The sequence below is a fragment of the Aotus nancymaae genome, unplaced genomic scaffold (assembly GCF_030222135.1).
Source record: "Aotus nancymaae isolate 86718 unplaced genomic scaffold, 86718_ANA_hifiasm-v0.15.2.pri h1tg000018l, whole genome shotgun sequence".
Taxonomy (NCBI): Eukaryota; Metazoa; Chordata; class Mammalia; order Primates; family Aotidae; genus Aotus; species Aotus nancymaae.
In genome coordinates, this window is record NW_026988430.1 from 15,932,725 (window position 1) to 15,959,596 (window position 26,872).

A 26,872-nucleotide genomic window follows, 5' to 3' on the forward strand; every position below is an offset into this window, starting at 1 on the left:
GCCTGGACTTCAAGAGTAAGCGTCTGCAGTGGCCCAAGGGGATGTAGTTGGGTGTTCCCGGGGTAACAAATAAGGAAAAGTGCTTAAGGCCCTGACAACAGTGTGTCTCAGGTATCTGATCATTTGGCTACCACAGGCACGCATGAAAGAGTTTGCCAAATTGAATATAGCTCTTAAGAACTTACTCTGAGGCCCCATCAAGCACTGTCAAAGATTCACTTCCCAGCACACTAGAAAGCATTCTCTGCCGGCAGATCGGTCTCTGTCAAATTATTTATAGGAGATTGGTTCGCATACTCAAAATGATATGAATACTTCTAATTATATCCAAACATGCCAAATGTCACTACAAACTATGCTGAGGGTTCATGTTGCCAAATGTCTTGCCCTAACAAAGAGGAGGTAGTTGCAGCATCAGCACATTAGTTCCTATATAAGCAGGGCTGACCCTTGTGCCTTATCTCTACCAAGAACCCAGAGGTAAGCGATGAGGGCCTCGGAACTCGGAAAACCCCAGGTGGGGCAAAAGGGCTGATCTCATAGCTACCCAAGTGCATTAAACGGCTTTCTCAACCTTAACTTTTGTCTCCATAGAACCAAGCTTTAGGGTAGGGAAACTTTAATTCTGTAACTATATTACTGGAATTTCAGAGCCTCACTAATAAGAAACTTGTTGTTTTAGTGTGGAACACTTCTGAACCTGCATTTTCATCTGGAACTCCAGAGGTAAGACTTGGTTTTATTCATTTATTGATGACAGAGGGGATATAGTCTAATCAAGCTGTGAACAATCCTTAGTTATACACTATTTCTATGTTTTAGAAGTTAAACAAAGAAAGTGTTTCCAAATGAGTGTTTATAAATGCTAGAAAATAACTTTTTCAAAATGTCTTATTCTCAGAGACTATCCTCATTTGAGTTCCAAGATTAAAAGACCATTTAGAACAGAATTAGCTTTGACAGTGAGTTCTCAGCTGTGCTTAGAACTGTCCAGTGGCAATAGACTAGTCCATGCCAATCTTCTTCTACGGCAAAGCACTGAACACTTAAGACACTTCATAGACATTTTTAAACACCCCAGAAAGATTCTTACCTAAAAATATAAACACAAACACCACTATTAAAACCATTATATTTTAGCTACTTTTGATGTTGTTATTTATTGTTAGAAAGACTTATTATTATTTACTTAAAAGGTCACAAGTATTACATCCATGGGGTGTTAAATACCATGACTAATTTAGGAGGGATCCTGCCCTTCCCTAAGCAACTTACTAATTGAAAATAAAGGAAAAACTCAACCAATCTAACATGTCTACATTGCAGAGGCCTATCTATTAATCAGAAGACAATGACTTACATGCATGTGATGCACTCTTAAACTTTTTTCTCTGTTTTTCTGGGTAGAAAGAAAAGAACCACATGGAATTTATGTGGGAAGAAGGGCCTTTGTGCTGAAGCTCTCATTTCTCTTTGGTTATATCTGTTAACTGACAGCTGAAATCTCTCATGTCAAAAGTAGAGTATCAAAAAAGATTTTGGAATCAAGGCAATGCTAAGACTACCGGGAACAAGCCAAATGACAGAAAAAATTCACAGTACTAGAATGTTCTTCTAACAATCGACTGAGAGATATAACACCAAATATCAGCATAAAGATGCTAAAAATAATTATTTCCTTTATGAGAGAAAATGGTCATCTTAAAAGGCAAGGTTTTTTGATAGCTTTGAAAATATGAACCTTCATTTGAACAAGACAAATTTTCTTTTCTAACTATATGATTGTCCTGGTACATGCCATATACAAATATTATGCAGAAAGAGGAGAAGGAATTAAATAATGACAGTTGCTATAAAACAATCCATCAATAGTTTTGGTGATAGTGGTTTCATTCTAATTCAATTGTAGGCACCCTATCCCTGAGGATCAAGATATGTGATCTGGAAAGGAAATTTACAGTCCTAAAAATGAAATCTCAAATTACAGTCTCACTCCAAACTTGTCCTTTATATGTTAGAACTCCGGGGAGTGCCAGTTTGGAGGAATAGTTATAGCACAGGCTATGTTCAACATTTCTTTCATTTCAAATCCTAACTCATATTTGTGACTTCAGCTTTTTCTTTCTCTCTCATTTCTTTCCTCTCCTGGCAGAATCCTTTGCTAAATAAATCACAGCCATGAGTGCGAGTTCAGATGCTGAGATGGCTGTTTTTGGCGAAGCTGCTCCCTATCTTCGAAAATCGGAAAAGGAGCGGATTGAGGCCCAAAACAAGCCATTTGATGCTAAAACATCTGTCTTTGTGGTGGAGCCCAAGGAATCCTATGTGAAGAGCACCATACAAACCAAAGAAGGAGGGAAAGTAACTGTAAAGACTGAAGGTGGAGCAGTAAGTGAAAAAAAGGGAGAAAATACTCCCCATGTTATTTCTTGGTTCAAAAGTTGACACCTAACTTACTGGGAATCTCCGAGCCTGTTGCCAATGCAAACACCCTTCCAGTCAGTGTAGAGACATCAGATGAGGAAGGCAAAAGGAATTCACAGAAGTAACTTCATGCCTTCCCTTCCAACTTCCCACAGGACCTCACCCACTATGTACAGCCTTCATCATTTCTCTTCAATTCCCCACTTTCCAGTCGGAATCTCCAGACTTGAGAGAAGTGAAAATAAGCTCCTCCTGTCAGAAGTTAAATATTTACTCAGTTAAATAATGTATTAATATCCCCATTACTTCCAAAAAATGAAGTTTCTTAATGAATGAAAGGAAAAACTAAAAATTTAGCCTATTAAAACAAGAATAAAAGGATATAAACGAATCTGAGAGAAGAGCAAGAATGTGGAAGAAAAAAAGTATTTTAAAAAGATAGTGTCCTAGCTCATCATAGGAAACAGGCTTTCTTAACATTAAACTCTGAAATGAATATATTTCATGCCTTTTTTAAAAGGACATTGAATAAGATAATGGGAAGTATGTGCGATTATGATTTTGTATCATAATATACAGGCAAACATAAACCCTACCTCCAACCATTAAAACAAACTGTCTGGTCTCTTGCTTACTCACCAGACTTTAACTGTCAGGGAAGACCAAGTCTTCCCTATGAACCCTCCAAAATATGACAAAATTGAGGACATGGCCATGATGACTCATCTACATGAGCCTGGAGTGCTGTACAACCTCAAAGAGCGCTACGCAGCCTGGATGATCTACGTGAGTGTCTGCAAACACCTTTTTATTTCATTTCTCTCTCTGAGTAAAAACAAGATCCAAATGATAATGTTCTGATTTTCCCAGACCTACTCGGGCCTCTTCTGTGTCACCGTCAACCCCTACAAGTGGCTGCCGGTGTACAATCCCGAGGTGGTGGCTGCCTACAGAGGCAAAAAGCGCCAGGAGGCCCCACCCCACATCTTCTCCATCTCTGACAACGCCTATCAGTTCATGCTGACTGGTGAGTGAGTGAGGCATCTATTTACAGAAATGTGTAAATAGAATGTCTGAGGAACAGACAGACTTCTTCCAAGCCTCATTATAATAATACATTCTAGTCACATAGGGCTTTACTGTTTTCAAAAACCTTTCACAGCTGTGACACCTTATGCTCTTCCCAGCAGCTACCTCCATTTTACAGATGAGTAAAGTGAAGCTCACTGAATTCATTGTCCTTTCCAACCTAACACAGCTAGTAAGTGGTAGCCTAGCTGAAACAATTACTAGACCTCCATAAACATATTTACTGCTTTCCATATTTTTTTACTTTCCAGTTTGGATAGAAAAATGTTCATATAGACTTTTTAAAAATACCCAGGTTCAAAACAATCAAGGAAAAGAGTTATCAGTCACAGGTGGAAAACTTGATGAATTCTTACCTTCATTTTTGAATGACACAGCTAATATTGCCAGCCTTTAGGGTACAGCATGAATAAAGCAAGCTATGATTTTCCTCCCAAAGATTTGAAGCATTTTTGTATTAAAATGGAAGGAAAAAAAACTTTTCTGAGAAAAAATTTTAAATTTTATCAAAGTCTGTTATTCCTGCCTTATCAAGGCATAAACAACCAGTTTTGATATGCATCACAGGCCCAAATACAGCCTTAAAGCCTTTTATCTCCACACACCAAATGCACTGCCTTTGGAAATACTTTATATTCCTGAGTTTCCTGTTGTTCCATGGAATTTTGGAAATTAAGGTGTTTTTTCTTTCTTTTTTTCGCACTTGTTTTTGAATTGTCTTTTCAAGAGGGAGAGAAAAGAGGAAGGGATAAAATAGGAATCTTCCATTATAAATTGGCCATCAATTCTACAAAGATTCTATGCCAGTAGACAGATTGTTCTATAGTTGTCAACAGAAGCTAACTACCTCCCAGAAATTATCTAAATCCTGACTCATTTCAGAGGTTTGAATACTCAGCGGCTGCATTTACACGGCTATGTACACCACCCCTGTTCCCTAACACTGGCAAGCTCCCCTCTCCCCAGGGTTTAGGGCTGCTCCAAATTCAAGTTACTTATGGCTCCCAAACATGATTTTTGCACAAAATAGTGCAGAGCGCTGGCATTTCACCTGGTGAGTGTTATTTTAGCAATGCCAAGAGACGGGAACGTTGTTTTCTTATCTGTGCTTCCACTAGATGTGATATAATCTTCCATGGTTTTGCTTATACTATAAAACAAATCTATCTGAATAGGATGCAAAATCTGCATTGACGTCCCCAAAGAGAAGACTAATGTTTTCTAAAGTCTATCTCTATATCTACATCTAAATAACATCCAGATTTGTATCTATTTTTCCTGAATAGAGTTTTAGGTTTTGTAATTCTCTAAAACTTATCGTCTAACAGAATAGAATTGGAGATTTAACAAATCAGCAACTTGATATAAATACAACATATCAGTCACATAGTGACATTTGTTTTTGTTATTTAGAAATGCATATAAGATTAAAAGGAAAATAAAAGCAGATGAACACAAATATTCACAATTCCAGACTCCTTTCTTATTTAGCATTGCCAGAAATTAAATTAGTGACATCAAAAGCTGGGAAGAGAGCAGGAGGATATCTTTGACCTTAACTAGCTATGTACTCAATATTAGAAAAGCTCCTTCTTCCTTTATGGGTGTCAGTTTCTTTATCCCTTAAATGTTAAGAGTTGGCCTAAGCAATTTCTAAGATCTTTTATGACTTTAAAATTCTGTAATTCTAATTGAAATATTTATAAACAAAAGTATAAGATATCTGGGATTTTCTTTAAAATAATTCATTGGGATTAGGATGTGGTATAGATGATATAAAATTAGCCAAATGTTAATAACCATTGAATCTGTATGATGGGCACATGGGGACTCATATTGTTTCTACTCTTGTATATATATGAATTTTCCGTAACAAATGTTTTAAAAATCAATAAAATAGGTACCTTACACTCATTAGGATGCCTACTATCAAAAAATCAGAAAATAACAAGTTTTGACAGAAACTGGAGAAATTAGATCTCTTGTGCACTGTTAGTGATCATGTAAAATGATTCAGCCACTGTGGAAACAGTATGTTAGTTCCTCAACAAATTAGAAGTAGAATTACAGTATGATCCAGCAATTCCACTTCTGAGCATATACCCAAAAGAACTGGAAGCAGGGTCTGGAAGAGACATTTGTACAACTAAGTTAATAGCAGCATTATTTACAATAGCAAAAACATGGAAGCAACCCAAGTGTCCACTGACAGATGAAAGGATATGCAAAATGTGGTATGTGATGTGTATATATATATATATATATATATATGGACAAATATATATATACAAGAAGATATCTTGCCTTTAAAAGGAAGAAAATTCTGACATATGCTAAAATGTGAACGAACCTTGAAGATATCATGTTGAGTGATATAAGCCAGTCACAAAAAAGACAAATATTCTATGATTCCTCTTATATAAGCGACCTAGAGGAGTCAAATTCATAGAGTCAGAAAGTAGAATGATGGGTGCCAGGGAATGGGAGGAGTAGGAGATGGAGAGTCAAGAGGTTAATGGACCAGAGTTTCAGTTTGACAAGATGAAAAGAGTTATGGAGATGAAGGGTGGTGATGATTGTACAACTTTATGAATGTACTTACTGCCAGCGATCTCTACACTTAAAAAATGGTTAAGATGGTAAATTTTATTATCTGTATCTTACCATAATTAAAAATTGATAAATACAAAAAGGAATAAATGATTCTTTGCCTCTCATTTTCACACATTGTACAGTGAAAAGAAAATTGGCTATTTTGGAGGCTAAACACAAAACCAAAACCAAAAGTGACATCTTCAAAGTTATCAAGCTGTGTTTGATCTGAACTGATTCAATAGTCTTCATATTGAATATGCATTTTTTAACTGATGATTTTGAATTATTTCATAGATCGAGAGAACCAGTCCATCCTGATCACGTATGTGATTTTTTTTTTCTTCTCTGATTTGCAAGGATTGCCTTAGATTTTGACAATCTAAGGTCATAGTTCTCTGATCTCGTCTCTGATTTCTGTTTGACAGCGGAGAATCTGGTGCCGGAAAGACTGTGAACACCAAGCGTGTCATCCAATACTTTGCAACAATTGCAGTTACTGGAGAGAAGAAGAAGGATGAATCTCGCAAAATGCAGGTAGGTCTGGTAGCCAGAGTCAGAGCCTCTGTCAAGGCTCTCAGATGTCTGGAGTCACAGATGTGAGAACTGTTCCTTCCTTTGCAGGGGACTCTGGAAGATCAAATCATCAGTGCCAATCCCCTACTGGAGGCCTTTGGCAATGCCAAAACTGTGAGGAATGACAACTCCTCTCGCTTTGTGAGTCTCTTGGTCACAGAGGGGTCTACTTGACCCTTAAATTTCAGAGTAGTCACATCTGAATTATTATTTCAGTTGCATCTCTCTGTGTGTTTCAGTTTTCTAATACTAAATATTCTTTTCAAGGGTAAATTCATTAGAATCCACTTTGGTACTACGGGGAAGCTGGCATCTGCTGATATCGAAACATGTGAGTAACAGGACCAGTGAAAATCAAAACAGAGACAAGTGGTTTCATTTGCAGGGATATTTTGCAACACTTGCTGTGCATGAAGCCCATTAAAAGGGTAGTCTGCTGCCAGTACTGCCTGTAAGCGAATGCCAGGCTTACCCATAATCCACTGAGTGTTTCCTTGATCTCAATCTCAGACTTGATAGTTCCAGAACACATCCTAGAGAAACTCCTGCCTCAGAAGCAACTATGATTTTTTTTTTTCAGGACAAATACTAGGGTTACCTATGTGTTTCCAATACATCTCTGTGGTTTGCTCCTGATCCGAATTTTGGTAGATGTTTCCAATGTAGCCCCTCGCCGCAGAATGAATCCTAGGAGATCCAAAGGAGGGGATATTAGGGATCAACTAAAATACAGAGGTCATGGATCCTCCATGTGAAAAATATTTTGTCCTAGAGCAAGTATGCTTCAGTTGCTGCTCTTAGACAGCGAGAATCACCATCCATCTGCAATTGGTCATCAAGTTGAAATTTCAATGGAGTCCAATGTAATACCCCCAAATTTGGCCAAGGATGTGAGGTCCATTTAATATCTCAGAAGCATTGATACTTTTTTCTAACTCTATATCTATTTCCCTCTCTAGATCTTCTAGAAAAATCCAGAGTTACTTTCCAACTAAAGGCAGAAAGAAGCTACCATATTTTTTATCAGATCACTTCCAATAAGAAGCCAGATCTAATTGGTAAGAAAGAACTTAAAGTCACAGATAGAAGTTAATAGTATTATTAGCAATGTCTGATATAAAATGTATGCCCTGAATTCTGTGACCCAGAAATGCTCCTCATCACCACCAACCCGTACGACTATGCCTTCGTCAGTCAGGGGGAGATCACAGTGCCCAGCATTGATGACCAAGAAGAGCTGATGGCCACTGATGTAAGTCAAACATACTTTTTAAAAATCTATTACATGTGGGAATAAGAATAGCAACCTGCTGTAGGTGTGGTTACCTTAGGATGTGTATAAATTATCTTATAAGTTATTCTCTTTTGCCCTAACCTTTGTCCTATCACTTTTCCTGTTAGAGTGCCATTGACATCCTGGGCTTCACTCCTGAAGAGAAAGTGTCCATCTATAAACTCACAGGGGCTGTGATGCATTATGGGAACATGAAATTCAAACAAAAGCAGCGCGAGGAGCAAGCTGAGCCAGATGGCACCGAAGGTACCAAATGAATCTCCATCTGGGTTTAATGAGATAATATAGCAAAAAAAAAATCCTATTTTACATTCACATCTCCTTTGTAGCTGAACTTGTGACTTATGAAGAGCATACATATTCACACACACTGCATGTTTTTCTCACTCCCTCCATTCCTTATGTCTCCACATGTCCATCATTTCCATTCAGCTCAAATAAGTCACAACAAACCCCAACAGCCACTTATAAACACAAACTATGAGACAGAATGAGGTATAATAGTGCTTCTGGTTGGCCTTGGCAATGAAGGTGGGTATATGAGATAACTGCATACTGCTCTATTTTAGCTCTAGATAGGAAGATCCTTGAAACTGACAACAGAGAATCTGCCCAAACACAGAGCTGGGGGTGAAAAATACCCCTAGAGACATGTGCATGTATGTGTGTATTGTCTGTATATAAACCTATAGACAATATAGGCAGCAAGTAAGATTAAAAAAAAAGGAATTGAGACAAAAGGTCATATACTCTACATATGGAAAGAACATGCAATATACAGGAACTACCACAGAAAGATAGTTATTGCTCCTTTTTTTTTTTTTTGAGACGGAGTTTCGCTCTTGTTACCCAGGCTGGAGTGCAATGGCGCGATCTTGGCTCAGCGCAACCTCCGCCTCCTGGGTTCAGGCAATTCTCCTGCCTCAGCCTCCGGAGTAGCTGGGATTACAGGCACGCACCACCATGCCCAGCTAATTTTTTGTATTTTTAGTAGAGACAGGGTTTCACCATGTTGACCAGGATGGTCTCGATCTCTTGACCTTGATCCACCCGCCTCGGCCTCCCAAAGTGCTGGGATTACAGGCATGAGCCACCATGCCCGGCCAGTTATTGCTCCTTAAAGCCTTTCTTGACCACCTCAAGTTGACATTCTTTCTTCTTCCTCGAAACGTTTCAGCAGTTACTGGTGTACCTGACATGGCATTTATTTACATTACAGTCATTGACAGAATTGTAGAAAGGGACTCTGTAGGGATCACCCAGTAAAATTTAATCTCCACATTTTCAGATAAAGAAATTAATCCAGCAAGGTTTAATAGGGAGGGGAAAAACTAAGATAAGAATCAAAATATTCTGACTTTTACCCTCTCTAACAGTGAATATTTATCTTATCCTTCCAACTACACCTAATGTGTCTAAAAAACAGAGACTATGGCTTTTACTTCTCATAAAAGACTGTAAGACTGCAAGACTGCAGTAAACATTATATATTATATGTTTACAGTTGATGAAAAACTTCTGAAAAACTACTTGCAATAAATCATTAAAGGTCAGCATAACCAATCAACCATTTAATGGCAACCACATGCTTTAAGGTTAGAGAACCTCATTTGGCCTTTTATAGAATTATTTTTTATTTAAATAATAAATTGAATTGGAGAAAAATGGAAAGATTAGGTAAAAGGGGATATCCTTCATGAAACATGTCCTGAACTGTGTCTCTGCAGTTGCTGACAAGGCGGCCTATCTCCAAAGTCTGAACTCTGCAGACCTACTCAAAGCCCTCTGCTATCCTAGGGTCAAGGTTGGCAATGAATATGTCACCAAAGGCCAGACTGTGCAGCAGGTAAGTCCATGGCCTCAATGAATGACACACATTCCAGGCCTTCATGGCATGTCTTTAAAAACACCAACAAACTATCTGTGAAGGTGTACAACGCGGTGGGCGCTCTAGCCAAAGCCGTCTACGAGAAGATGTTCCTGTGGATGGTCACCCGCATCAACCAGCAGCTGGACACCAAGCAGCCCAGGCAGTACTTCATCGGGGTCTTGGACATTGCTGGCTTTGAGATCTTTGATGTGAGTTATCTTCAAATTAATAAGAATTAAGAAGGAGGTAATTGTGGGGTTTGGTATATTAAGTATTATCATTATTCATTCACATTTATAGTGTCTATATTACTTGCTCCAACACTACACCTAGAACAAGGGTTATCTCCAAAACAGGAGGTAACATAATGTACTAATAATAATAGCTAACAATCACTGAGCCATCAGTGTACCCTAGGGACTTCAAAACGTTACCTTATTTAATCTTCAAAACAAGCCAAGAAGGAGTAGCTAATATTCCCCCAACTTATACAGAAGAAACTGAGATGCAGGGAAATCAAAGCACTAGCTGAAGATCCCATAGTTGCATAAGACAAATCAGAACAGCAACCCAGATCTATAGCATTTGGTCCATACACAAGGCTTTTTCACAGAGGAGAAGAGGCCCAAAACAGATGATAGTCTCTCCTCTTCCAGATTTATTTTACACAAACTATTTCACCTCCAGAGCATCAGCTTCACCATACATAAAATAAAGAAGTAACATATTACAAAGACTCTTCTGGATCTTTGATCGCTATATCAGGTCCCTGCTTTCACACACCTAACAAGGGGTACTTGCTAAATGTCTGATATGAATAGAAAATTAGCCCGGTGGTTTCACTTTATATGTCAAGACCTTTATATTAAAGATCTTAAGATCAGCTTTCCTTAATTACATAACAGCCAAAGGTGAAAATGTGAACTTTATTTTGAATTGGAGAGTGGGAGTGGTAAAAGAAGTGAAGCTTTCCAATAAACTCCTTTCCCCTTTACCTTTGAATCTAAACCATAACATACAGGACCATGGTTGCTCTTTTAAGGTATACTCTTGCCTATAGAATCTTAGAGGAGAAAAGGTAAATTCTACCAGAACTCTTGTTGTAACATTGAAATCTGGGACCCTAAACAATGCCTGGAATTCATGAGAAAGGCTCATGTGAATAATGATCACTTTCTGAAGGAACAACAGTTAGTTTGAACTGTATCTCATTACTACATTCCACATTTTTTAATAAAAAAAATTTTCAGCAATGAATTTTACTACTATAACAACTCATTTGATGTTGGAAATCTACTATTTTGTGTAGTTCAACAGCCTGGAGCAGCTGTGCATCAACTTCACCAATGAGAAACTGCAACAGTTTTTCAACCACCACATGTTCGTGCTGGAGCAGGAGGAGTACAAGAAGGAAGGCATCGAGTGGACGTTTATTGACTTCGGAATGGACCTGGCTGCCTGCATTGAGCTCATTGAGAAGGTCAGTTTGCTTTCCAAAGAAGGGCAGACTGCGAGGATACCTTTCCCAGAAATCTCAAGCAATTCTAGAAAGTATTACTGTAATCTCAAATGGTTTGTGATCTGAACAAACTGGAAAATTACTGTTTTGAAATGACTTCCTCTTTTTAACTTTTACATGAGAAAGATCTGACAGTGTTTACTTCTGTTTTGTTCCAACCATTCTTATTCTGATACTGGATCAGATCCAACTTTAACGCAGCACTGAAAACCCTGTTTGAGATGGTCTGCTTCACTACAACTGCTATCCTCATCAGCTCTTGATCTGTCTCCATTATGATCCATAATGTCCACAATAAAAACATTCTTCATATAAAAATTAATGCACACATGATAGATTTAGTGCTTTCATGAAAGCTAATCTGTTCAAAGTCAAGAAGTCAAACTGCATATGCTACTTCATAATCTATTTTATTTATTTATTTTTTGAGACAGGGTCTCACTCTGTCACCCAGGCTGAAGTACAGTGGTGTGATCACAGCTCACTGCAGCCTCGGCCTCAGGTTCAAGCGCTCCTCTTTCCTTAGCCTCCTGAGTAGCTAGGACCACAGGCGTGTGCCACTATGCTTGGCTAATTTTTGTATTTTTTGTAGAGAGAGTGTTTTGTCATGTTGCCCAAGTTGGTGTCAAGTTGTTTTGTCATGTTGCCCAAGTTGGTGTCAAGTTGTTTTGTCATGTTGCCCAAGTTGGTGTCGAACTCCTGGGTTCAAGTGATCCTCCTCTTGTCCTCCCAAAGTGTTGGGATTACAGGTATAAGCCACTGTGCTCGGCCTATAATCTATTTTAAAGAAATTAAATACCCAAAATATTTTAATAAAATTTGGCTGTTTATGCTGTTTAATTACTGCATAGATCACAAGTCAGTAAGTGCTTTCCATAGCAAAGAAAAACCCTGACAATAGATTTATTCTCTGAATAGGAAAAAAGTGTGATAATATGTAACATTTTAACATGCTGTGCTGAGGGCATTTGTATCCAGCTATTCTTTTAATTGAAAATAATGCTACAGATAGAATATGAGAAGAATGGTGGAAAAGTCATTCTAGTGATAACAAGGGACTTCTTCGAACTGTGATCCTGGTTTATTTCATACATATATTTAAGTAGAGGTGCTCATAATTCAATCAAATGACAGCCACCATGTCTCTATCTTTTGAGAGAAGTTAGGTTGACACCAATGTTACTTTTCTGAATTCAGCCACTGGGCATCTTCTCCATCCTGGAAGAGGAGTGCATGTTCCCTAAGGCAACAGACACCTCCTTCAAGAACAAGCTGTATGACCAACATCTGGGCAAGTCAGCCAACTTCCAGAAGCCCAAGGTGGTCAAAGGCAAGGCTGAGGCCCACTTCTCTCTGATTCACTATGCTGGCACTGTGGACTACAACATTACTGGCTGGCTGGACAAAAACAAGGACCCCCTGAATGACACTGTGGTTGGGCTGTACCAGAAGTCTGCAATGAAGACTCTAGCCAGTCTCTTCTCCACCTATGCTAGTGCTGAAGCAGGTACTTCCAGTGCTCTTAATCTAAATTAAACCCATTCTCACAGAATGTTATAATATATGTTTACATAAGCTTCTGATATTCTATTCTTATTGATGGGTTTTCTTTTTACCTAAGATAGCAGCGCGAAGAAAGGTACGAAGAAAAAGGGCTCTTCTTTCCAGACTGTGTCTGCCCTTTTCAGGGTAAAGTACATATTTAATTTAATATCTATTCGGTTTCTATGAATTATTATAATTAAGGATTTTGAATAAATTATGAGAGAATAAAATGTTAATAGGAATCACTTCAAATATCCACTCTCGTTAGAGTATAGCCAAAGAAATACTACTCCTATAGGAATAGATGCTCTACCCATTATTCCTTATTATGATTATCTAATGTATTCAGGATTGCCAAAATGTCCTTAGAAACTTTCTTATTATATAAAGAGGTTGATTTCTAAAGAAGTATATTTAAACTTCAAAGTTGTCCCTGTGGAACGCCATATTCTTATTCCACTAATGTTGCCCTCTGAAAATGTCCCTGAGTTCCTCTTTGAGAATGAGCCTCAGATACACTTTTCATGACATCTTTCACCTAAACATATCTTTGTCCTCTGAGGTGAATTTAATTTTTCATTACAGATGAAAATCATCTAAAGCCAAGCCCAGTGATTTAAATGGATCATTAAGATACGAAATATCTCTTGAGATTAAAGAATAATAATTTCACTATAAAATAATGTAATTTTCCTATGTAGCTTAAAAACTGGCTCTTATATCTGGACTAATAATGGCTTTTTAATCAAAATGTGTATGGCTAAGTCTTATTCCTTATAAAACTAAAATACGGACAAGACATACGACCTATGATCTAAACAAGAAAACAACTCTTGTTCCTTTTCTTTCTCACTACCAATTTTCATTATCTTATCAAATAGACTTTTCTTTCATTGACTTGTTTTCATACATGTTTTCAAAATTAGGAACTCACATTACTTATTTTCTTAATTTCCTAATGGTTAACTGAGATACGGAAAAAAAAAAAAAAAAAAAAAACACAAGACGTTAAGAGGTCCCAGAGAATAATACACTCAAGGAAGGAAAAGCAAAAGTTAGTACAATTCCTAACTTAGGTTACCACTGTAAACTGCTACTGTGAAAATTATTAGTACTGAGAGAGACAAAATAGACCTCACAAACAATCTCAACCATCTCAGATGATGCCCAAAGAAACAAAAGGGATTTTATAGTCAGGCAGCTCATTAGTGGCATAGCAAGGCCATAATCTCTGTCTTGTGATTCTTGGTTGAGAACCCTTCCTTGTACATCACAAGGTTACTGAATTGCAGTTTGTTTATGAGACAGATCCCTGGTGTTACAAATGAATACCTTGGAGATGTGCATTCCTTCCAAGCACTTTGGCCTTTTTGTTATTTGGCAGGCTAGAACTCTTGAGAGCTTCAACATACAGAGCAACGGAAGCCTCACAGACTCATACTTAGTAGTTAAAAGACTGTCTAGGTTCATTTTATATAGTTACAAAAAACAACCTGAAATAGAACTTTTTCATCAAATTCTTTGTTTGGTTTTCTAGGAAAATTTAAATAAATTGATGACAAATCTGAGGAGCACACACCCTCACTTTGTACGGTGTATCATTCCCAATGAAACCAAAACTCCTGGTAAGACACAGAGAGTGAAATAATCAAACAGGCCCAGGTTTGAAAACTAAATGTCCAGTAATAAGTACTCTGCTTTATTTTTAGGGGCAATGGAACATGAACTTGTCCTGCACCAGTTGAGGTGTAACGGTGTGCTGGAAGGCATCCGCATCTGCAGGAAAGGATTCCCAAGCAGAATCTTATATGGCGATTTCAAACAAAGGTCAGTCTTCTTTGTTGCATTTCATTAATACGGTGAATATTTTACTACCTTAATTGTTGTCCTCTGTTCATTTTATTTCACATATCCTTAGTATATGTTAAAAAATTAAGAAGTTGAATAATATAGTCTTGTGGTAGTAGGATACTACAACAGGTTAGAAGAATAACAGGAAGCAGGCATGCCACAGAAAATCATATTGTTTTACTCTCTGACCTTAAAGGACAGTTGGATTTTCTACTTTTACCTCTACTCTCAGATTTTTGTTGATATTTCTTTTTGGTGTCATTTGGTTGGCATGTGGTCACATTTTCCTAACCATTCTTTGTTTAACTGAGCAGATACAAGGTTTTAAATGCAAGTGCTATTCCAGAGGGACAGTTCATTGATAGCAAGAAGGCTTCTGAGAAACTTCTTGCATCTATTGATATTGATCATACTCAATACAAATTTGGACATACCAAGGTATAGTGTTATTTATTTACACCTGATCCAAGTACCTTCTGCCATTTCTGTGTCTCCTGCAGTCGGGGGATGATTTGTGACTCTCTCTTTCTCCAGGTTTTCTTCAAAGCTGGCCTTCTGGGTCTTCTGGAAGAAATGAGAGATGACAAATTGGCCCAGATTATAACAAGAACACAAGCTGTCTGTAGGGGATTCCTAATGAGGGTAGAATATCAGAAGATGTTGCAAAGGAGGTAACAACCATACATATGAGAATTACAAGGTCCCTTAAGGACTATCAATCAGTCTTTTCCATTCATTAATTATTTCATTTTGTGGCTAATAGTTCCTCTCACCCAACTCATTCCTACAACACGGCAGCCTTTGCTTCAGCTCTCACACTTGGATTCCCTTCAAAACTTCTCTTCTACCTCCAGCCATCTTACATACAGCAGAAGGAATACTTTGCAGTAAGCACTATTTTCATCATGCCAGTTGCCTTGTTTGCCCATCAAGGCCCTCTCTATTCCCCACCTCATCTATCATTTCCAACCACATAGCCTTTTCCAGCCAGGGTAACAATTTGCTTATCTACTGTTCTCTCATTTGCTTATCTCCTTATCTCATCTCTCCCCTCATCCTAATTTATCTATTTACCAATTTAAAACTTCCATTTCCCCTTTCTGTAACTAACCTCACCTAGTTATCTGGTCACCCAACACTACTGCATTCCCTCTACTTACACACACACTGTGCATTCATTTTTCTCACCTGTACTAATTTAGGCCTGCACTGGAAGTGTTCCTGAGTCTTCCCATGTGTGGACATTATGGTTTGTGTCAAGTTATCTGCCTTCACAGAGTTACAGGTCTTAAAAATTGGACCTATAGAGATAGAATTTCCATTTTAACGAGCTTTAAGAAACATACACATTGTTACAAGGTAGTCAAACCTAGCCAGTCTATGGCTATAGTTTGCAGAAGGGATATCTTTTATTACTATTTTTCACTTTCTTTAAATAAAATAAATTTTGGAGCTCAAGAGAGGCAGAATGCCTTGCAAATATTAACAATCCAATTAAGGCCGGGCACGGTGGCTCATGCCTGTAATCCCAGCACTTTGGGAGGCCGAGGTGGGTGGATCACAAGGTCAAGAGATCAAGACCATCCTGGTCAACATGGTGAAACCCCGTCTCTACTAAAAATACAAAAATTAGCTGGGTATGGTGGAGCACGACTGTAGTCCCAGCTACTCGGGAGGCTGAGGCAGGAGAATTGCTTGAACCCAGGAGGTGGAGGTTGCAGTGAGCCAAGATCGCGCCATTGCACTCCAGTCTGGGTAACAAGAGCGAAACTCCATCTCAAAAAAAATAAAAATAAAAATAAAAAACAATCCAATTAAGCAGTTAAGACTGAGGCACTTGAAAGAATTTGAGATAAGCCAGTATATTATCTGAAGAAGCTAGCAAAGAAAGTTTATAGAGTGAATAATCCAGTGTTGTTCAAAATAAGAGGAGCAACTTCAAGGAAGAGATGACAAATCAGCTCAGTTTAGGTGGGCAATTCAGAAAGCAACCTATGCCATTTCAGAGTTCACATCCCTATGCCCACAGATAGGCAGCACAATCAACATGCAATTGCCATGCCCACCACTAATACTGTAATATGTCAAATGGTATGTGCTGCTTATACATTCAAAGTATTCACCCCAAAAGTCACTTTCTTTGCTAGTTTGATAGGGATTGAGAACACAAAATATCTGCTCAATATGAACAGTACTCACATTAGCAAAGGGTTTATACAAAGGGCTACTATGAGTGTGAGCGTGAGAATGTGTGTATGTGTGTGTGTGTATATGTGTGTATGTAAAGCCTGCATATAATATATAGAGAATGTGACATATTTATTTGTCAGGGGCATTCATTAAAAGGGAAATTTGTATGTGATAAGTATCAGTAACATTGCCTCTGATGGATCAGTCTACACTGATATTTTCACGTCATTGCAGAGAAGCACTTTTCTGCATCCAGTATAATGTCCGTGCCTTCATGAACGTCAAGCACTGGCCCTGGATGAAACTCTTCTTCAAGATTAAGCCTCTCCTCAAGAGTGCAGAGACTGAGAAAGAGATGGCCACCATGAAGGAAGAATTTCAGAAAACGAAAGATGAACTTGCCAAATCAGAAGCAAAAAGGAAGGAGCTAGAGGAAAAAATGGTCACTCTCTTAAAAGAGAAAAATGACCTGCAACTCCAGGTTCAATCTGTGAGTACTCCATATTCTGAATGCACCATGTTACTAAAGCTTTTTTGAGAGACACATAAATGATCTCTTTACTTGAAAAAAAATCTCAAGTTGCTGTTTTTAATACTGCATTTATTTTTCAATATTCTATGAGGAAGAAAAGGCACAATTATTTCCAAGTTACAACGGGAAAAGGAAAGATAGAAGAATTTGTTCAAATAATATCACAAAATTTAACAGCTATGAAGGAAGTAGCTTAAAGCCAAGCTCCCACATCTCAGTCAAATATTTCACCCTTTTGCCTTGGCTACTTCAGCCCAGCATTAGAAGTATAGCCCTGGCCAGGTGTGGTGGTTCAAGCCTGTAATCCCAGCACTTTGGGAGGCTAAGGCGGGCGGATCACGAGGTCAAGAGATCGAGAGCATCTTGGCCAACATGGTGAAACCCCGTCTCTACTAAAAATACAAAAATTAGCTGGGTGTGGTGGCGTGCACCTGTAGTCCCAGCTACTTGGGAGGCTGAGGCAGGAGAATTGCTTGAACCTGGGAGGCAGAGATTGCAGTGAGCCGAGATTGTGCCACTGCATTCCAGCCTGGAGCCTGGTGACAAAATGAGACTCTGTCTCAAAAAAAAAAAAAAAGTATAGCCGTATTTTCTAAACACAAGTCTACGAGATTGTATTTAAATTACAGAAAGACTTATTTCTCTCTGTATCTCCTTTCCCCAACCCCCAAGATTTAGCTCAATAAATCTATCTCTATTTAATGGAACTGAACTACCAGCATGTGAGGCAGAGCAATGCGTCCTCCTGATTCTGCCTCTGACACAAATCTAATTCCTAGCCTCTGTTTATTGGTGCAGGAAAGAGTGGCAGTCAGGGTGGGGAGCAGGTTTGGCAGGAGCACTGACCAAACATAACCTCCCATTTCCTTAGTTCAACAAGCCTAACAATATCATAATCTGACCTATGAAAAGAATAGTTCATTTTATTTATTATTTTAGCAACTTTCAACTTTTCCTTCCGATACCTTCATTTATATGAAGGTCACATTTTTCCAAAGCACGGGACCACAGCCTATCTTAACATCTTTTCACAGTTCTCATCAGTAAATGAGTAAATACATATTGAGCGTACCACTATTAAAAATAAATACATTAAGCAGTAAAGTTCAAAAAAAGAAAAAGAATCCCCCAGTAAGTCCCCATTATATTCCGCTTAAATGTTTTTTAAACGAGAACAAAATAAACACTGGGAAGTTAAAAAATATTCCCCAGGCCATGGTAACCTAATAAATTAGGGACTGGACTAATTTTTATTTGAATCCCTTAGTTAGTCACTTACAAAAACTTTATTGAGCTATACAGTTTCTGAGAATTACACATTCTCATATATTCTAAAATTCATTTTTATAATTACAGGGGGAGGGGAGAGGGCCACAAATGGGATGGACAAAGCAAATGTGGGAGAACTTAACAACTGCTGAATCTAGGTTGATAATATATCACTATTCATTCTATTTTTTTTTCCTAATTTGACATATGGGTTTGAAAATTTTCGAAATTTCAGGAGCTCAACATAGGCTTTCCACATTAACCAGATTTAGAAGGTGAACAGGAAAATGAAAGCAAACAAAAACACAAAAGCAGAAAGGGCTAAGAACAGTTCATCAATCTTTCCTTAACTAGAACTGTCCTAGGCAGAAGAACCTCTAGCCTAGTCAACTGTACAACTCTCTGAAAATTATGTTGCAGTTTAGGCCTGGTGCCCATATTGTGTATAAAAATAAAACAGTGAAACCCACAAAAGTTAAAGAATATTTTTGTGATACTGGGGAAACCTGAATATAGACTAAATATTAGATAATATTATTGTATCAGTGATAATATTCTCATTTGTAGTTATACTATTGTAGTTATATAGGAGAATGCTCATGTTCTTAGGAGAGAAATGCTAAAATATCATGATATTTGCCATTTACTTTAAAATTATTTAGGAGAAGGTTGTATGTATGTATGTGTGTGGGTGTGTGTGTGCACGTACATATACGTGTGTGTGTTTAGAGAGAGAAAAAAACAGTGAAATGCTAACAATCTGAGGATTTAGGTAAATGGTATATGGCAATTTATTAGATTATTCATACAGCTATTCTGTAAGTTCAACGTTTTTCAAAATAAAAAGTTGACGTAAAACATTCAAAAAACAAAATTCATCTTAAGACTAATTGGTAATTCTTTACATGGAAATCTAAATTTTGAACAATCATAGCATGGTATGAACTATCAGGAAGGTTTTAGTGTATTAAAAAATACTACATGGAAATGTATTTAAGTTATTTTTCTTCTTTTTCTTTTTTCAACACAGCCTAGCAATTAGTGGTTTGAGAAGGCCAGGGAATGATCAAAATCAAAACTAACCAATATAACTAAATCAAAGTCTTTCAATATTACAGCTGAAAAGCTCTTAGCAATCATTTATTCCAACCCCCTTTGAAATATGTAAAAAACAACACTGAGAATAAGAGGAATAAAGCAATTTGCCCAAAGTCATACATATAAAAACAATACTGGGACAAGAACTCGGGCTTCTTTTTGTCCTATTTAGAAGTCTTTCCACTCTTCTACAAATTATTTTTTAAATACTCAATAGCTCCAAACCAGTAACTTTGCAAACTAGTTGCTTCTAAAGCTATAGTCTCACTTCTAATAAACTGCATTTCTCCAGACTATGTAATAATGTTCAATTAATTAAATTTATATTCATACTGAAAAATTCAACAGAATTCAATAAAACACTTATTTTTGCATAAAAAACAAGTTTCAAAATAAGTAACTGACTCTAAATATCATCTCTCCACAGGAAGCAGATAGCTTGGCTGATGCAGAGGAAAGATGTGAGCAACTGATTAAAAACAAAATCCAACTTGAGGCCAAAATCAAAGAGGTGACTGAAAGAGCTGAGGAGGAGGAAGAGATCAATGCTGAGCTGACAGCCAAGAAGAGGAAACTGGAGGATGAATGTTCAGAGCTCAAGAAAGACATTGATGACCTTGAGCTGACACTGGCCAAGGTTGAGAAGGAGAAACATGCCACAGAGAACAAGGTATCAATCACATTCTATAATCCTATATTGAGGTTCTGCCACCCAGCTAAGCTGCTTTATAGCAACTAAGCTGCTTTCTTCACCTTTATAGGTGAAAAACCTCACAGAAGAGATGGCTGGTCTGGATGAAACCATCGCTAAGCTGACCAAGGAAAAGAAGGCTCTCCAGGAGGCTCACCAGCAGACCCTGGATGACCTGCAGGCAGAGGAGGACAAAGTCAACACACTGACCAAAGCTAAAAGCAAGCTGGAACAGCAAGTGGATGATGTAAGCACATTTTTAATATCCCTTTGAAAGATTTTTTTAATACACTTTTAATTTTTACCATATTTACTTTCTTATTAGCTTGAAGGGTCTCTGGAACAAGAAAAGAAGCTTCGAATGGATCTAGAAAGAGCAAAGAGGAAACTGGAGGGTGACCTGAAATTGGCCCAAGAATCCACAATGGATATAGAAAATGACAAACAGCAACTTGATGAAAAGCTTAAAAAGTAGGAGGTTTTTAGAAAAAAACTTCTATGTGATACCATCTTTCAGTTCATATGAGTATTAAATGCATCTTGTTCTTCTGTCTAAAGGAAAGAATTTGAAATTGGCAATTTGATAAGCAAAATTGAAGATGAGCAAGCTGTAGAAATTCAACTACAGAAGAAGATCAAAGAGTTGCAGGTGAGTCAACTCACCTCTATTTTTTCTGCACACCAAAAAAACACCGAATTGAGATGAGTTTATGTTAATGTGCTTCTTTTGTTCCCAGGCCCGAATTGAAGAGCTGGAGGAAGAAATCGAGGCAGAGCGGGCCTCCCGAGCCAAAGCAGAGAAGCAGCACTCTGACCTCTCCCGGGAACTGGAGGATATCAGTGAGAGGCTGGAAGAAGCTGGTGGGGCAACTTCTGCTCAGATAGAATTGAACAAGAAGCGGGAGGCTGAGTTTCAGAAACTGCATAGGGACCTGGAGGAGGCCACCCTGCAGCATGAAGCGACAGCGGCTGCTCTTCGGAAGAAGCACGCAGACAGTATGGCTGAACTTGGGGAGCAGATTGACAACCTGCAGCGGGTCAAACAGAAGCTGGAGAAGGAGAAGAGTGAGCTGAAGATGGAGATTGATGACCTCAGCAGTAACGCAGAGGCCATTTCCAAAGCCAAGGTACCCAATACTCTCTAAATGATTAGGGTAATCATCCATAAGAACACCCATTGCTCTCTATCACTAAACATTGCTTGCAGGCATTTTAGAACACTACTCAAATATTTTCTAACCTAATATATCCCATTCTATTTTATTTTTTTAAATGCTGTTTATGATCTATTAAGATGATTTCAAAATCCACTTTAAGCGAGTGTCAATACCATTGGAATAAATGAATGGTCTCCAACAACGACCACTTTAGGCACATTATGCACTCACTATGCCTAAATTCTTGCATGTTCCACAGAGTTCATGTCCTAACTTTCTACTCACACTTGACATGAATTTATTTACTGTAAAAATATTTTAAGAATAAAGTTTTAACCTTTTTTATTGCATTCAGTGTCTCATCTTTCACTGCTACATATCGTGTAGGGAAACCTTGAAAAGATGTGCCGCACCCTAGAAGATCAAGTGAGTGAACTTAAGACCAAGGAAGAAGAGCAGCAGCGGCTGATCAATGACCTCACAGCACAGAGGGCGCGCCTGCAGACAGAAGCGGGTAAAGACATCTTCTCTGAGTCCCAAAACCATGGACTAAATAAAAAGAACTCTAGGGGTTTTAATAATAGCAATACTCGCACTTAAAAGAAAGATAAGCAAACGATCAGTTTGCTAAGAAGGTCAAAAAGGAAAGAAAGCTAGATTGAACAGACAAGTTTATTTGCAAACTCCTATGGCAATGATGCTTTTAAATCTCCGTTTCTAACCAGTTCTATAAAAATGCTTAGAAGCAGATGAAGTGTAAATTAAACACATCTGACACACACACAGACACACACACACACACAGACACACACGTTGAGTATCCCTAATCTGAAAATCCAAAATCTGAAATGCTCCAAAATTCAAAACTGAGTGCTGACATGATGTCGTAAAGAAACACTTACTGCAACATTTCAGATTTTAGATTTTCGGATTAAGGATACTGAACTAGTAAATGTCATGCAAATATTCTAAAATCAAACAAAAATCCGAAATCTGAAATATTTCTGGTCCCAAGCATTTCAGATAAGGAATATGCAACTTGTGTGTGTGTGTGTGTGTGACACACACACACACACACATATGTATATATAAATATAAAAGGTTTAGGCTTATTTTTATGCCAGTAAAAAATTCCCTTACATCTATTATTCCTAGGTGAATATTCCCGACAATTAGATGAGAAAGATGCTTTAGTCTCTCAGCTTTCAAGGAGCAAGCAAGCATCTACTCAGCAGATTGAAGAGCTGAAACGTCAACTAGAGGAAGAAACTAAAGTGAGTTTTGTCAAAGATCTTTTTGACTAACAAAATCTAAACATGCCCAATTAGGCTCTACTTGGTATGTATAAGTTAAATATTACTGAATACATAAATTTATGTCACTGAACTGCTACTTCTGCAGGCCAAGAATGCCCTGGCACACGCCCTGCAGTCCTCCCGCCACGACTCCGACCTGCTGCGGGAACAGTATGAGGAAGAGCAGGAAGGCAAAGCTGAGCTGCAGAGGGCGCTGTCCAAGGCCAACACTGAGGTTGCCCAGTGGAGGACCAAATATGAGACGGACGCCATCCAGCGCACAGAGGAGCTGGAGGAGGCCAAGTATGTGTTGTGAACTCTACAAAAGGAAATCCCAGAAGCAGCTGTGATATTTACGATGATGATAACATAACAATAGCAAAAGCTAACGTTTATTGAGTGCATACTGAGTCAAGTATTTTATATATATATGGTATTTCCTAAATAAATGGCACAGATGGGTTTGGAACCTGTCATTCTGATGCCACAGCCCACCTTCTTAAGCACTGAGTAGAAAACATGACTCTTAAAACTCACACTGGAGACCACAAGACCATACATAATATTTAGGGTTGGCCTAAATAAAGTAAAGCCTTAGTCTGCATATAGACAAACGAAGACTTTCAAGTAGATCTCCTTGAGCATTAAGCGGAAGGCTTTTCTCTGCCCTAAGGATGTGTACTTGGCACACAACGGAAAATGAACTGAGAATGTAGACAATTCAGAAGGGAACAAAACCTGCCTTTGTTTAAACTGCATGAATTGTCCAGATTTATCTATCAGTTTCTTTCCCTGGGGAGATTTTCGAAATACAATGATTAGAAGAAACTGGCTATTCTCTAGGGACAAAATTACATAAAATGGAATGCAAAGTCTGAGAAAGCAAATGAATATTCTCAGTACATTTCTGGTCAGTAAAATGCCTAGTTAACCTCAAATTTGTATTGGAGTGAGAATGGATATACATCAAACAGAAAGACTGTCCTGGCTAATCATTTTCCACAGTCATACTCAATCAGAAGTCTTGAAAATCCTGAGTTACTTAGGTAGTAAGGCACATACAATGGCAGCACCAACAGCAGCCTCTAAGAATTCAATATTTCAAGGACTTGTTTCCAACTCTTCACCACTTTGGACCTCTCCATACAGTTTACCAATCTAGAACGCAGTTCTGGCTACCACAATTTTGAAATCATATGTTATTTGCCAGTATAGAAATAGGATTTGTGGCCAGGCACAGTGGCTCACACCTATAATACCAGCACTTTGGGAGGCCAAGGCAGGCAGATCACCTGAGGTCAGGCGTTTGAGACCAGCTTGGCCAACATATAATGAAACCCTGTCTCTTCTAAAAAAAAAAAAAAAAAAACACAAAAACCAGCTGGGCGTGGTGGTACGTGACTGTAGTCCCAGCTACTTGAGAAGCTGAGGCAGGAGAGTTGCTTGAATCCGGGAGGTGGAGGTTGCAGTGAGCCAAGATCATGCCACTGCATTCCAGCCTGGGCAGCAGAGCAAGACTCCATCTCTCAAAAATAAAAAAGAAAAGTGAAAAAAAAAAACAGGACTGTGAAAAGGAACAAAGGAGGTCATCATTTGCTTCTGATCTTGGCCATTCTCCTGACTGCCTGGCTAACTTTTCAGGAGGAAGCTGGCCCAGCGCCTGCAGGAAGCTGAGGAACATGTAGAAGCTGTGAACGCCAAGTGTGCTTCCCTTGAAAAAACGAAGCAGCGACTCCAGAATGAAGTTGAAGACCTCATGCTTGATGTGGAAAGATCTAATGCAGCCTGTGCAGCTCTTGATAAGAAGCAAAGGAACTTCGACAAGGTGGCCCAGACTGCTTAAACTTTAAGAGTGTTTTACTTGGTCTTTGTTTCTCCCTGCATCAACTAATGATTTATTGCTTTTCAGGTCCTATCAGAATGGAAACAGAAGTATGAGGAAACTCAAGCTGAACTTGAGGCCTCCCAGAAGGAGTCCCGTTCTCTTAGCACTGAGCTGTTCAAGGTGAAGAATGCATATGAGGAATCCCTGGATCAACTTGAAACGCTAAGAAGAGAAAATAAGAACTTACAACGTGAGTCCTCACCGTCCTTCCTACCCCATATATCCCTGAGAGGACCTTTCCATGTTGCCATCTTTCTGACCACATCTCTCTTGTCTGTTCAACCACAGAGGAGATTTCTGACCTCACTGAGCAGATTGCAGAGGGAGGAAAGCAAATTCATGAATTGGAGAAAATAAAGAAGCAAGTAGAACAAGAGAAATGTGAAATTCAGGCTGCTTTAGAGGAAGCAGAGGTAAGCATTATCCTGTATTATGTTATGGAAAAACAAAGAGAAACATCAGTAAAAAAAAAACAGAAAAGTGAGGCTAGTGATAATTTAAACTCAAAGGACCTTTACGAAGGGTAACTTGGCAATAGTTATCAAAAGCCTTAAAAATGTGAATACTCTGACTCAGCAATTCTATTTCTGAGATTTAGTCCTCTCCCAAAAAAATGTCAAATAGAGTAAAGCTTTAAGACGAAGATGTCCAATCTAAGAACAAAAGTAAGTACATTATACAACAGCCATATGATGAAATTTTATATAGTCACTAAATATGATTATTTTGGAAAAATATTTTACAGTAGGTGGTAATTTTTAAAGACACAAATGTGCATATACAATATAATTTTGATTATGTAAAAATATATAGAAGTACGAAAAAAGACTAGAAAAAATACACCACATTAAAATGTTTATCTCTTACTTGGGGAGCAACAGGTAGTTTTTCCTTTGTTTTTATGTATTGCCCCCACATTATACAATGCACATTTATTATGTAATCAGAAAAAAATTAATATATTTTAAAACTGACAGTTTTGGCCGGGTGCGGTGGCTCACACCTGTAATCCTAGCACTTTGAGAGGCCAAGGTGGGTGGATCACCTGAGCTCAGGAGTTCAAGACCAGCCTGGCCATCATTGTGAGGCCCCATCTTAAAAAAAAAAAAAAATATATATATATATATATATATATATATATATAAAATAAAAAAAAAAACCTGACAGTTTCTAGGCCAGGGCTTAGTATATCACACAAGAACATTTTAATTTATAAAACAGATTGAGAGTTCATATTTACTATACATGAATTTAATTATATAATTTTATAAGTACTAATATGAATATTTGTATAGCACAAAGCATCTTTATTGCAAAGCTGCCCTATATAATCTGCCACTAAATAAACAAAATAATGATTTACCTAGAAGATTCCCAGAACTACTGTATTATACTTTGTAAGATTAGACAAACTGATATTAACAAGAGTTTGCCTCATGAGGGAATATACTCCAAATACTCCAGTTCTTCTCCATTATTAATTGATGACTGTTTTGTTAAGGCATCTCTTGAACATGAAGAAGGAAAGATTCTGCGTATCCAGCTTGAGTTAAACCAAGTCAAGTCTGAAGTTGATAGAAAAATTGCAGAAAAAGATGAGGAAGTTGATCAGCTGAAGAGAAACCACATTAGAGTCGTGGAGACAATACAGAGCACACTGGATGCAGAGATTAGAAGCAGAAATGATGCTCTGAGAGTCAAGAAGAAAATGGAAGGAGATCTGAATGAAATGGAAATCCAGCTGAACCATGCCAATCGCTTAGCTGCAGAGAGTTTAAGGAACTACAGGAACACCCAAGGAATCTTGAAGGTAAGTGGGTCCACATTAGCCTCCCAGATTAAGCAGGGAAAGTACCTGTCTTCCATTTCCCAAACACCTTGTTAAACCATCCTTTTTCTCTCTTAACAAATTATACGGCTGACAGCACAAAGGGAGCTGAATTAAATACGCATAGAACATAATCTTTTTAAGAAAATGTTACGTAGAATAACAAA

At 38.1% G+C, this 26,872-nt stretch overlaps 1 protein-coding gene across 1 annotated transcript in view; it reads left to right on the plus strand.

The window, feature by feature from the left end:
* Window positions 1-682: 682 nt before the first annotated feature.
* The window catches only part of MYH8 (myosin heavy chain 8), a 31,735-nt gene continuing 5,545 nt past the window's right edge, over window positions 683-26,872 (plus strand). The window contains exons 1-33 of the mRNA XM_064378308.1: window positions 683-726; window positions 2,153-2,388; window positions 3,067-3,210; window positions 3,295-3,451; window positions 6,403-6,430; window positions 6,534-6,642; window positions 6,730-6,822; window positions 6,949-7,012; window positions 7,641-7,739; window positions 7,830-7,933; window positions 8,083-8,221; window positions 9,703-9,821; window positions 9,905-10,054; window positions 11,155-11,325; window positions 12,562-12,871; window positions 12,986-13,053; window positions 14,447-14,534; window positions 14,619-14,736; window positions 15,075-15,198; window positions 15,295-15,431; window positions 17,185-17,440; window positions 20,277-20,519; window positions 20,611-20,787; window positions 20,866-21,011; window positions 21,099-21,189; window positions 21,278-21,667; window positions 22,085-22,211; window positions 22,853-22,971; window positions 23,099-23,295; window positions 24,634-24,817; window positions 24,902-25,067; window positions 25,166-25,290; window positions 26,379-26,687. Of these exons, the coding sequence (XP_064234378.1) occupies window positions 2,179-2,388; window positions 3,067-3,210; window positions 3,295-3,451; window positions 6,403-6,430; window positions 6,534-6,642; window positions 6,730-6,822; window positions 6,949-7,012; window positions 7,641-7,739; window positions 7,830-7,933; window positions 8,083-8,221; window positions 9,703-9,821; window positions 9,905-10,054; window positions 11,155-11,325; window positions 12,562-12,871; window positions 12,986-13,053; window positions 14,447-14,534; window positions 14,619-14,736; window positions 15,075-15,198; window positions 15,295-15,431; window positions 17,185-17,440; window positions 20,277-20,519; window positions 20,611-20,787; window positions 20,866-21,011; window positions 21,099-21,189; window positions 21,278-21,667; window positions 22,085-22,211; window positions 22,853-22,971; window positions 23,099-23,295; window positions 24,634-24,817; window positions 24,902-25,067; window positions 25,166-25,290; window positions 26,379-26,687 (4,962 nt within the window). The 5' untranslated portion in view covers window positions 683-726; window positions 2,153-2,178. The remainder of the gene's footprint in view (window positions 727-2,152; window positions 2,389-3,066; window positions 3,211-3,294; window positions 3,452-6,402; window positions 6,431-6,533; window positions 6,643-6,729; window positions 6,823-6,948; window positions 7,013-7,640; window positions 7,740-7,829; window positions 7,934-8,082; window positions 8,222-9,702; window positions 9,822-9,904; window positions 10,055-11,154; window positions 11,326-12,561; window positions 12,872-12,985; window positions 13,054-14,446; window positions 14,535-14,618; window positions 14,737-15,074; window positions 15,199-15,294; window positions 15,432-17,184; window positions 17,441-20,276; window positions 20,520-20,610; window positions 20,788-20,865; window positions 21,012-21,098; window positions 21,190-21,277; window positions 21,668-22,084; window positions 22,212-22,852; window positions 22,972-23,098; window positions 23,296-24,633; window positions 24,818-24,901; window positions 25,068-25,165; window positions 25,291-26,378; window positions 26,688-26,872) is intronic.